Source organism: Eleginops maclovinus, chromosome 7 (assembly GCF_036324505.1).
Source record: "Eleginops maclovinus isolate JMC-PN-2008 ecotype Puerto Natales chromosome 7, JC_Emac_rtc_rv5, whole genome shotgun sequence".
Taxonomy (NCBI): Eukaryota; Metazoa; Chordata; class Actinopteri; order Perciformes; family Eleginopidae; genus Eleginops; species Eleginops maclovinus.
The window spans coordinates 14973122-14985517 of NC_086355.1; the positions used below are offsets into that span (position 1 = coordinate 14973122).

At 39.2% G+C, this 12396-nt stretch overlaps 1 protein-coding gene across 1 annotated transcript in view; it reads right to left on the minus strand.

Annotated features, from left to right (window-relative positions):
* The window catches only part of cps1 (carbamoyl-phosphate synthase 1, mitochondrial), a 46877-nt gene that overhangs the window by 2770 nt on the left and 31711 nt on the right, over positions 1–12396 (minus strand). The window contains exons 30-36 of the mRNA XM_063888397.1: positions 10570–10677; positions 10263–10352; positions 9757–9927; positions 4728–4802; positions 4516–4614; positions 482–541; positions 170–282 (exon numbers count right to left, since the gene is read on the minus strand). Coding sequence (XP_063744467.1) covers positions 170–282; positions 482–541; positions 4516–4614; positions 4728–4802; positions 9757–9927; positions 10263–10352; positions 10570–10677 — 716 coding nt within the window. The remainder of the gene's footprint in view (positions 1–169; positions 283–481; positions 542–4515; positions 4615–4727; positions 4803–9756; positions 9928–10262; positions 10353–10569; positions 10678–12396) is intronic.

Here is a 12396-nt window from a genome sequence, read left to right on the forward strand (position 1 = left end):
GATTTTTAAATCGGAGGCATCACAATTAATATATAACCACTGCCTCAGGAAACCAGAGTCACGTTTCAGCCTCACAGGGTTACCGTAGCTGGCTGGGTTTACCATGTTTGGTTGAATGTGTCAAAAGAATTGAAACATCAATTCAGTTTCAAAATAGGTATTTCCCAACCTCTTAATACTGGGCAAACTTTTGTCTGCCCCCTCCTCAGAGGGCCAGGCGACGGGCGTGGCAGGCACATCGTTAGCAGTCAACCAGGCAGAGGTGGCTTCAGTAGCGTAGAGCTAGAGGATAGAAATGAGGCAACTTTAAAACACATACAGAATGTCACACACAATATAAGGGGACTTCAGTAAAGCTTTTTAGATCTTTTCACAAGTACAGAAACATACAAAGCTTAATATCCTCCTTGATTTGTAACAGTTGTTGATAATATGTCTGAGTTTCTACGCAAAGTGTCTCTGAGTGATTCCAAGTACTGACCTTGAATCCTTCCTCTTTCAACTGGTGCGCCGTAGCCAGGAAGTTAGGTCGGAACGAATACTGGATGGGAGGGAATCAAAACGCAGCATTACAAATATAGATAAGAGTTCATTTATAGTACACACATACATATATATATATATATATATATATATATATCTGCCATACATATCTGTTTATAGTACACATATCTATATATTATACATATCTGCCATATACATCTGCTATACATAATATATGCATCTGTCCATACCTCCTCATTCAACAGTGTAAAGTGTTTAAATACTTTCAATGTATTCCACATATGTATATATTTCACATCCTCAAATCTGTATTGTTGATATTGTAAATATTCTTCTCTCTTTTTGCACTATTTTATTTATCTTTTGCACCATGTATGTTGAGTTGTTGGAGGAGCACGCGACATAAGATTTTCATTGCCAACATATACGTTGTATCTGCTGTGCATATGACAAATAAAACCTTAAAACCTTGAAACCTTGAAACCTTGAAATGTTGATTTCTGTATTCATTAAAGAATATTCACAGCAGTCGTAGGAGAAGAAGTCCATCATGTGTCGTTCATATTTGACGTTCTTGCTCAGATCAGTACTTATCCTGTACAATATTCAGACCCATCTCACTATTTTCTGTTATTATATTACATTTAATAATATTGTAGCATGGTATTTTTTTATATACACATGATGACAGTCATTGCCGAGCAAAAAATGGACTGCAGCCATCTATATGGTCTATATATATTTAGTAGAGAGTATAAGTGATGTGGAGTGCTATGGAGCAGCTTTTTAGGGGAGGCTATTTTCTCTCTTTCACTCCAGCCAAAAAAATAAAAAGTTATCTGACAGCAGATGAGTTCCCTGTGACACAAACAGAGTGTGCTTCCTAAATTATTGGAACAACTATTGCACACGTCTTCATAATGACTGAATGCGATCATGCCTCCAAGTGTTACTTCATTCAGACATGTTCTGTAAAATACAATAACGATACAGTACTTGCAGCATTTGCTTTAAAAATCAGTTTTAAGTGCTTGCTATAGTTTATGGAGATTGTTCAGAAAAACAAGTTTGGTTATGTTCTGGTGATCTTAAAGATGGCAATGTTATTCAAGCATTTTTATTTTGTTTTGCTGTGGTGATAAATGTACTGCTGTCTCCAACTGCAACTTTTACAAACAAGGACTGCAGTTATAAAAATCAGTCCAGTTTGATACATTAGCAAAGGTTTATGTTTGGTTTTAACACAAGATCAAATAGAAAAATAAACAAATCATAGTAAGTAATGCATTTATGTTGGACATCAGCTTCAAAGTACCCCCTTAATGGATTCCACTGAGCAATTTTCAAAGTGCTGAGAACTCTTCTGTGAGTTGTTGCAGCTTATTTGCAAGTGTTTACGCTCAAACTCGATGCCCTTCAGTTTAGTAAACAATAAGCTTGCTACAATTACAGCCGTCTCACAAAAGCATTGTAATAAGGTTTGATATTCTTTGTGTATTCTGCAGCCTGCATTACCAAGTCTCTACGATATACCGGTTTCTAATTTGGTTTGCAATTTTGACACACTGCCTCTGTACTGGTAAAAAAAGGTACGCTTAATTAAAAACACAGAGGCAAACAGTGAGGATTGGAGAGTGGGAAAGACAATGCAGCATTCCCCATTACTATTTTCTAGATGCGTAATCACTTTCCAAAAAAGCTGAATTTTATCACATGCATTTCCTGCAGGAGCACTTTCCAACTTCTTTTTTTTTCAACTTGTTCTGTGTGAATGATGTCTGTATGAAGTGTGTGCTAGGAGGATCCAATATGAAAGCCTGCATGAACAGATGTTTTGGGCTCGCTGGTAACCTGAGCTAACAGCACTGCCAAAGCCAGCTGAAAACAAAGCTCACATGTTAAAGTTGATATGGTGATCAGCAACATTTGCTTATTCAGAACATTAGCATTCATTTTGTGTCAGGCTAACTACAAGTTGAAGTCCAATACAAGTCTCTTTTAGCTCTTTTGGGCTTTCCACAATTTCATGAGGAAATATCCAGCTCTTGAGCTGCTAAATGCTCCAAATTGCTAAGTAAATTCTGCAGTCAGTCCCAGCACAGGTAGCGTTCAGTTTTGAGGTTGTTGTTTCTAAAACAGCTGTCTGCTGCTGAAATTGAGGTTGTTGAGAGAAGTGAGACTAAACCAAAACAATTAGCTGGTAGACAAAAAAAAAAAAAGCCCTGTTGATCTGAGGGCGACCGCAGAGTCAGATAATTTTTCTCTGACGGTTCCTTTCTTAGTGGGCCCTATTTCACAATGCACACATTGGCATTTAATTAATTGGTAAAGTAACAACTATTGATGTTAACTTTGGTCCCTTTTGTGAAACAGTTAAATGTACAGCCCTTAAGATAAAGGCCACAGTCTTTTTCCCTAGATTATCCCCAAAAACCCTCCTACCACAAAGTCTCTAAGAACTATTGGTAAATGACATCTGTGTTTCTGTGTGTTCTCCATCCGTCTGCTTAAAGTGTTGCTGCTTGTCAGCCTCGTTACGGTGCATATCTAACCCCAGCTACTTGCCTTGAAGTGGACCTGTTCCCCAAGAGCACCAATTATACAACGAGTGTGGTGAGTGCTTTGTTGACGCTGCTTTACTCAAACTTCCAATTTGGCAACCAAGGGTGGAAGAAAAAGATAATTAGCAAAACTCACGTAACAGTGTCATTAAAGAAGTACACTGCTCAGGCTGTCATTTAGTTCTCTACAGCTGAGGATTTGTAAAGGATTGAGAGATGTTTTTACACCAACTTTATCCAGCAATGTTCAATCGAGATTTTGGACAGTCCTTAATCATTCATATTCTGTGAGCAGCTCTTCTTCAATTTGGGATATTGTTTAAGAAAGAATACCATTTGAATACTTTAATGAATTTTAGGTTTTTGTAATTCCTGTTAATCATTTGGGTATAAAAGCATAAGGAATAATCATCGTATCCGTTATTCACTGATCTACCTACTATTCCTCAAGATCTTAAAGGTCCCCTATTATGCAAAATGCACTTTTTGATATGTTTTATACATAAATATGTGTACCCGGTGTGTAAGGAGACTCACAGTGTCAGAAAATACAACCTTCTCTCTTTGCCTCCTTACTCACATCTCTAAAAATGGGGGTACAAACGAGCTGATCCAGATTTGCTGCAGACTTGACGTCATATCATAAATGTATGCTGGCTTTAGATTGAACTCCTGGCAACGTCCCGCCCACATCAAATATCCCAACCTATCGTCCGCAATATAGAGTCGCGAGCTGAATCCCCTCTGCAGCACCTCTGTGTCTCTGAGCAGGATGTCTGCAATCCTCTTTTCATGTCTTTTATACATGAATGTGTCCCCTCTGTTAAGAGATTAGGAAAGTTTCAGGACAAAAAGATTCTCTCTCTTTTTGTCCTGATCCATCCAGATCTCATTTGTATTTAAAGCAGACACAGAATCAGCAGGTTTGAAACAGGGCTGAAACAGAGGGGTTTATGGCATGCTACAATGCACGATATTTCTGGTATTTCGAGCCAAACACTTCAGAGACATGTTTTGTATATATCTGAGACATATAATATATTGTTGAAAAAGAGTATAATAGGGGACCTTAAAAGAACTGAGCCTGAAAATTACCACAATACCCCCCAATGGCAAACTACCTGTTGCTTTTAGACATTGTCCACCAAAAACATGTTTTATTTTTGGATATTAGGGGTGTTTTCATCAAGAGTTATTGATATTTATTTGAACCTTTCCGAGTCATTTACTCAATTGCTGCTTTTACATCATGAGAGTTGCTGGCATTGCAAGAATCAAGTTATGATATACGTCAAATAAGTGTATAGAGGAATGCCTGGGACAATAAGAGGCTGAGAGAATTATACCACCTGTTCTGATGGCACTGTGTATTTTCTGTCTTGTGGGCAGGATGCACCAAAAGGAAACACGAACAGGAGGCAAGTGGACTTCCAGATGGCTGTAGTCTTACCTGAATCCCAATCAGGATGCCCTTCTGCGGAAGCTTGAATCCTGTTGAGAGCATAGCCTTCAGGAAGGCTGAATAAATGTTTGGTCCAAAACAAGCTACCTGCAATAAATCACACAAATGACTGTTAGCACTGAATCCTTGATTTAGATCCGATACAGGAAGGTTCTCTTCACATGAATGAACCAAAATGCTTGTGATTTTGATGGTCTTACTTCTCCAGTGGAGGCCATCTCACAGCGAAGGACTGGGTCTGCCTCCCTCAGCCGCGGCCAAGAGAACATGGGTGCCTGGTAGAGGAGTGGATTTATTTCAACATGCTTTTGAATAAAATAACATATGAACTTGAGATGCTAATGAGTCAACCACATCACTACTTTAGAAAATCCTTGTTCAGCTGTCGGTAGTAGTTGCTACAAGGCACAACGCCAGTTCTCATGACAGTTTATACTTGGCCATAATTGATGTTTTGATGAAAACAATCCTGTTGATTAACCATGAAAAACGTCTCTGTACCAACAACAGTGGAGCCATTATAAACTACTGCAAAAAAAAAGTGGCAATCAATGGAGAATCATTTCACACTTAAATGGCACCAGTCCATTGGAAACGTTTCAGGGACTTCATGACACCGCTGCCACCTAGAGGACATACAGCTTGCATTGCCTGAAAGAGGAGCAGGTCAAGTGGAGGTTGCATAATACGCTTAAGGCAATTACTGGTTAATGATGTATTAAAACTATTTATACAAATGAAGAAAGAAGGTGCTTTCCCACAATACTACGCATTATTTTATTTTGCCTAATGCAATCCATTTAAACTATGATATATTAGGAGCAGATAAGAGAAAAGAGGGTGGAGAAGTAGAGAGCAGTAAGGCCAGAACAAATTAATTTAACCGTGTGAATGAGAGGACTGGAGAGAAGAATAGAATAAATAAAAGGAACGAGCAAAAACATTTTACCTTAAGACAGGATAAATAAACATAACACTTAAACAGAGATGAAAATGAAGGCATTTCTGATGTACAATAAAATAAATGGGTGAGAAGAAAGAGAAAATATTTATATTTTTTAAAGTGGAGAGAAAGATTGAAAGGAACGGTAAGAACAAGGGCAGAAGTCCGAAGCTTTGTCCTCATTATATTAAATACAAATTAAGTGTTGTGGGGAAGTCACTCTTATATTTTCAAGCAGACACCCCCGTTACCTTGAAAAGACATAGGGGTGGTGCAGCGTTGTGTGGTTCGTGCATAACCACAGACACACACGTAGAGGCAGGGCCACTAGGGGGGATTCATCCTTGAAGCAGGCTATCTAATCAACTGAACGTAATGTTAGCATACTAATGTAAGAAGGGACCGAGAGAAGTGAATGCGGACGGGGAACCAGCATCGCTTATCGTGGCTTTGTTCAAAGAGTCAGAAGAAGACGGAGAAGTATGCATAGATAACACGGCAGAATGTGACCAAGAGAGAAAATGAAAGGTGGGACAGGAACACATACAGAGAGGGTATAACAGCGAGGGGCAACTTTTAACAGTGCAATAAAAGAAGAAACTACAATAAAAGAGTGGAATTTGTGAAAAGCAGAAAATAAGTACCACAAAGACTGCTTGTGGGTAGCTGTAAATCCAGAATAGTTGTATTGTGCATAATTCAAATAAAAAGTGGATGCCTAAGTTATAACTGTAAAACCCAAACTGCAGCAAACACTTAAAACTATGAAACAAGATATGGAAATATAAACAAGAGCTGTTAGAAAAATTGCATCTCTAACACCAGCGGAGATGTAAATGGTCTGAAAATGAGAAACTTTACACAAGCATCCATAAATATAATTATGTAAACCTCGGGAGTCTCCGTTATAATGGTTTGTTGTTCAATTGCAATGGTGTGTCTCTGGGACAGAATGAGTGTATGTGGCTTCCACACAATAACCGAGGCTATGTATCCACAACATCCCAATGCACACACACACGCGCACACACACACACACACACACACACACTTCCCATCTCACTATCCCACCCGAACCGCCCACTCCTGAGAGACGGAAGGATTGTGAAGCTCCACAACAGGAACAATATTATCTTGGGGTACCAGCTGAGCTCCACAGAACGGAATGAATAAAGTAAGACATTTCCACGTAACGCTGTTGCTCACTATGGACCTTGTTAGAGGCGGAAGTGACACCTGTGCTAATGTCTTTATCGCCAGAGCTGAATCTTAAATTAACAGCAAACTTGTAAACTTTAGAATGATGATATCCATTTTTTTTTTACTGATATAGTATTGATGCAGGTATTTAGACATATTCTTAACAGGTTTCTCTTTCCGAAAACTCAGGAGCGATAGATATATGGCTGGTATTTTGGGGCGTTACAAAGTGTTTGGTTTGATCACAAAGACATTGCTGGGTGGTAAATTAGGAGATGGATATTGCAAGGTGGTTGCTAGTTTTCCTGGACTGAATTTAAAGGCATAGATGACAATACCTATTATTACTATAATAACTCTTGTTAACAATGCTGGACGGGGGTGTATAGAAGGGGATCCAAGGAGTTGCTGCCCTGGCTATATATGAAAAATACATTAATGTTACTTTTAGAGGTTCAATTCTCTAATGATGCACCAGGTTCGACGATTCCAAACAACATTTGTTCACTAAGAATCTCTTTCATATCGAAGCATTACTGGTAGACTACTGTAATTGTATTATGCTCAATATAATGGGTGTTGAATCCATTTGTAACATTGTGAATCATAAGGGGAAATCAGTAACAATACAGAGCTCTATTAGGCTTGGTTACTAGATAGGTGCTAGAGAGCTTTATGTAAGATCTTTTGGCGTTGTCGGGATTCCGCAGGTGGGTGCTAGGGTACATAGGGTGGTAGAATTAGCATAGGTGATGCTAAAGGTTTAGAGTTTTTGCTCTGGTGATTCTAATTGGTTGCTAGGGTATGTCAAAGATGTAGTAATGATTTTAGCTTTAGCATTCGTAGTTGCAACTGTAGTGTTTTCATGTTACCATTGTGAACAAAAAGTGAAAAGAATGTCTGAGAAATTAAAAAAAAGGTAAATCCATTTAAAAGTGTTATGAAGTTATTCTTTCAAATGTTTCCCAGTATTTTCTTTGGAGAAGAGGGACATTATTGCACATGTTATAGAACTGTAATTGATTGCAACTAAAAGTCAAAGCACATATCTCAGTGAGGAATATTTATCAGTATTTCACACGTCTATGTGGCAGAAGTGTGTGCTGGGAATGCTTTGTGAGATATGGTAATAGTGCTCACTGATCAGCAAGTAAACTAAAGCTGTTGACGAGGAGAAATGCATTGAGCATTACAATCTTTTAATCAACACATTAACAAGCAAATATTTCTATGCCAACAGGTTTCTGTTCAGGAAAAACTTGGTGGTAAGTAATTGGGCTCCTAACAATGTCTCTAAGAAGTCACCATTATGTCCAACATGCCATGGTCAAGGGGACAAACAAGCAACACTTAGAAGGTTTTCTTTGACTTGTTCAATAAATATGCAGCGGGAACTGACGCTCCCTCCATCTCCAATGTTGTTTTCATGCTCCTCTCCCTCTCTCAGTATCATAAATACAGACATTTTATTGTTCCAGTGAGTTTGTACATAGACGGAAATCACCCAATGGGGACTTGTTAGTGAACAGAAAATAGCGTGGCCTCAAATGGGGAACTGTCAGACAGAGAGAAGAGACAGCGAGAGCAACAGATTAAGGATGAGAGAGATAAATGAAGACGGTCTCTCTGGATGGCAATGACTAGTGATGATATAGTGAAGATTGGGGATGAAGGCTGAACGAGTATGTTTTGATGGCGCTCACTTGAGGCTACGAAGGCTAGGTAATGGTTTCAGACGTCCCTGTTGAGGCAGTAGTAAGGTGTTAACGGGAAGAAAGAAACCAGCACTACTTGGTTAAACAATTGTCGTCTTTTTTGGCAGGGTTTCCAGGAAGGCCCATATCAGTGAGGGAGTACGGACTCTGTATCATAGACTTTAAGTTAACTCCGGAAGTCTTTTAAGCCTGGTGCCAGGAGTATTCAGAACTCTGATTAATATTCGTCACCACTGTGCAGTCTAGAAATTGAAAACTTTAGGTGGTGGCGAAGAGTGGGGGATTATACCTGCGTGAATGGCTCCAAACTACAGCCATTGTTAGAGCAGCTCTGTTGTAATTAGAGGGAGAAATTACTTTGGAAAAAATAGCTTTGGAACAGCTGGCGACACGTTAACTCTCTCATACCCAATCTAAAAAGTAAGCCTCCCAGCCACTATGAGAGAGCGACTACTATCCCCCACTCCCCCCATCATGCCAGGCAAGGAGATGGAGCAGTAATTGCCGTCTTTGTTATGCCACCCAACGGAAGCTGTGCTAGCAGAACCTGAAGTATCTATTAAGACATCATACATGTAGGGGGTTCTTCACATAGGAACAGGCTGTATGAACGTATGGTTATTAAGTCTTGTAGGGAAACATTTACAAGATCCTTTATCAACAGGTAGTCATTACCTTTGAGCTCCCTGTGGTGTTTACTGTGCCACTGAATCTATTTATTCTTGAGAAATTATACATACCTGTATGAGCTGACACAACTTAATAGGCACAAAAAACCCTTTAAACAACATTGTATAATATAAACATTAAATGATATTCTTTTAGTTTCAGACAAGGCTAAGCAGCAATGGGAAATGTTTGCAATGTTTAAGGCCCCTACTTTTACATTGTGGTGACTAGGACAACACTATATAGACATTTTCCGTAAAGAGACATCTGATCTGAAGTTCATGTTCAAGAACTGTGGACTGGAACACTAATGCTTGTGTTTAAATGTACATGTACAGGGTTTTTTTGGAGACAAGGCTGTTTTCCTAGGGTTTAATTCTTATGTTTGGTGAGGTGCAAAAGGTGATAATACCTGCGTTTCTAGACAGAAACTAAGTGCTGTCTAGTAAAGCAGGTATGAATCTACCTAAATATGGCAGTTACCTTAATGCACCATGTTTTTTATTTACATCTTGATGCCTGAAGCAATTGTATTTACTTTTACAAACCTGTATCCTGATAGTAACTTTTCTGCCCTCTTTCCAATAGCGTTGAGTCCCTCTAACTTAATGATGATTGTAGCAGAAAAAGTAGTTTGGCAAGAGAAAAAAAACAGTCTCATAGTTCCCAGATTGCAACAGTTATTTTAGTCCCCCTGCTCACCTTGATGCCAACATAGTCTAGAGGGATGATGGGTCTGTCCAGTGAGGGCAAGCTGGCCTCATCTAAAGGCTCCCCCACCATCACTTTGGTTGCCACATTGATAAAGTCTACGCCGATTGTTTTTGATACAAAAGGGAAGGAGCGCGACGCCCGCAGGTTACACTCAATCACCTAAAAAGGGTACAAAACAAACACTGTCATTTCAAAAAGACACCCATGCAAAGAAACACATTGGCTAGGGCTTAAAAAACACACTTAAGGTAGATATGTCAAATACCAATACACTGGAAAAAGAGCCAGCTTATATACATGCACATTTCCTGTGTGTGTGCGGTAGCTAGAACATCAAAACTGAAGGCAGGGCCATTAATCATAAAATCCATCCAACTTTGCAAATAATTCTAAGCACAAGGTGATTCGAGTAAGTGAGAAAATTGCATTTGCTGCAACCAAGTGTGAAAATGTCGATCTATCATTTAGTCATACATCCGAGAAATATAACCTACCATGACATCATTGCCTTTCACCAGGAACTGAGTGTTGAAGGGACCCGAAATTTCAAATGCTTGCGCGATTTTCTGGGTAGCAACCTTAACCTGAGAGCAATGAAGAAATAACACACACAAACACAATATCAATGACACTGTGTTGAACTTTTTATTCAAATAGTATGTAATTAAACACAAAAAGAAGGCAATTTTGTTACACACGTTGTCTTTTAAATGCTGGTTTCCAAACAAATATCAATATGGTCATTCAAAAATAATAGTATGATTAGGACAGTTGGAATATGGCTGCTGAGAGTGACCTTACCTTTTCTAGCGCCCCCTGGCTAACAGTCTGAGTTGGTAGCATCAGAGTAGCATCTCCTGAGTGAACCCCCGCATCCTCCACATGCTCTGTTATGGCATGGACCAGAACCTGGATGCAGTCACAGACACGCAGCAGTTATGACACACTTAAAACATTTGCATGCAGATCGTAGTATAATAACCAACAGAAATCCCTACTCAAGGCCAGCCAACTATTTTACAGCATGGTCTGTTCTCTGATGAGAATTTTTTAAGATTTAAGAGGCAGACGGCTTCCAGGATTGATGTGTTTATCCCTACAGAATGCCACAAAGCAAAAATAGTTTAAGGGAAATGCAGTGTCAACATATTGTGAGCCACTTTAAAAACAGCCATTGCTGAGTTATGACTTTGAGGAAATTAATAAATTAATTCAGGTCGGATGTGCTCATTTGGTAATGGACTACTTCAGAAACAATGTACACAGATATGCAGTGTCAAAAAGAATGTATTTTAACATTTCACCTACAGGAAAGGAGAAATGTATCGCTGTGTGTGTGTGTGTGTGTGTGTGTGTGTGTGTGTGTGTGTGTGTGTGTTTGAATGAGCTGCCGTGTCATTAGCTCATTTAAATTGCTGCTAACCACAGCATTCATTAGCACTCTTCAGATAGCGCATGTAATTAATACGTATTATCTCAGACCTTTCCACTCTCAAGCGCGCGTACACACACACACACACACACACACACACACACACACACACACACACACACACACACACACACACACACACACACACACACACACACACACACACACACACACACACACACACACACACACACACACACACACACACACACACACACACACACACACACACACACACACACACACACACACACAGTCTGGCCGGGGAATAATGAGGCCTGTTTGGTATTCAATGAATGGACAGCTTGTTAATGTGATACTGAAGATAAAGAAGGGGGCTGCATTCAGGGAAAGTAGAGAGAGACAATCCACCATACAACTGGATTGCCCACGTTCCAAATGACATCCTTGAAATGACTCTCACAGCCCAAACAATAGAAAAACAGACGGGGCGTTCAGAGCCTAGGTGGCTCTGTCGCCTAATGGAACTAATAATGCTAACAATTATACAGTTGTAGAAGTTTCCAAAACTGAGTCACTGTGAAGGGACTGAAACTTCATCGAACAGAATACATCTGAATGTGAGGATCCATGTGTTAAAATCTTATTTGGCAATTTAAGTTTTCTATATCCTTCCTAGATATCCTATTTTTCAGAATAAGAAAAACAGCATGTTTGCATATTTATAAATAACTTGAGTGTTTGGTAACCTGCAGAATAATTTGAAGATGGCCTCCAGACATGAGACGTAGGCATCATAACCTTTGTTCGATATGAATTTCCCCAAAAAATCTTACCTTATTAAAAACGGTCTAATATGCACCCACTCCTACTCCCTCATTAGGAAAATTCAGAATCTATCAATATACTAGTACTGATTTCAATACTAGTCCAAACAATTCTTATACTTATTCTTATTCTTATACAGTTTTTGTGACTTTGAGTTTCCGCTTTACGATGAAAATAATGCATTTAAGCGAAACGGAAAATAATAACTTCTTCACGTACGTTTTAAAAGCTGCTGAGTCATATATTGCACCTCAAACAACAAATAAATCCAGAATTACAGTTTCTTTACTTCCTCTACAGAACAAACGACAGTAAAAGGAACAATGAAATTCAGAAATCATAGTTTCAGTGGAGGCCTGCTGCCTGCCACTCATCCCCCGACAGACCGGACATCCATCCCGTATTTA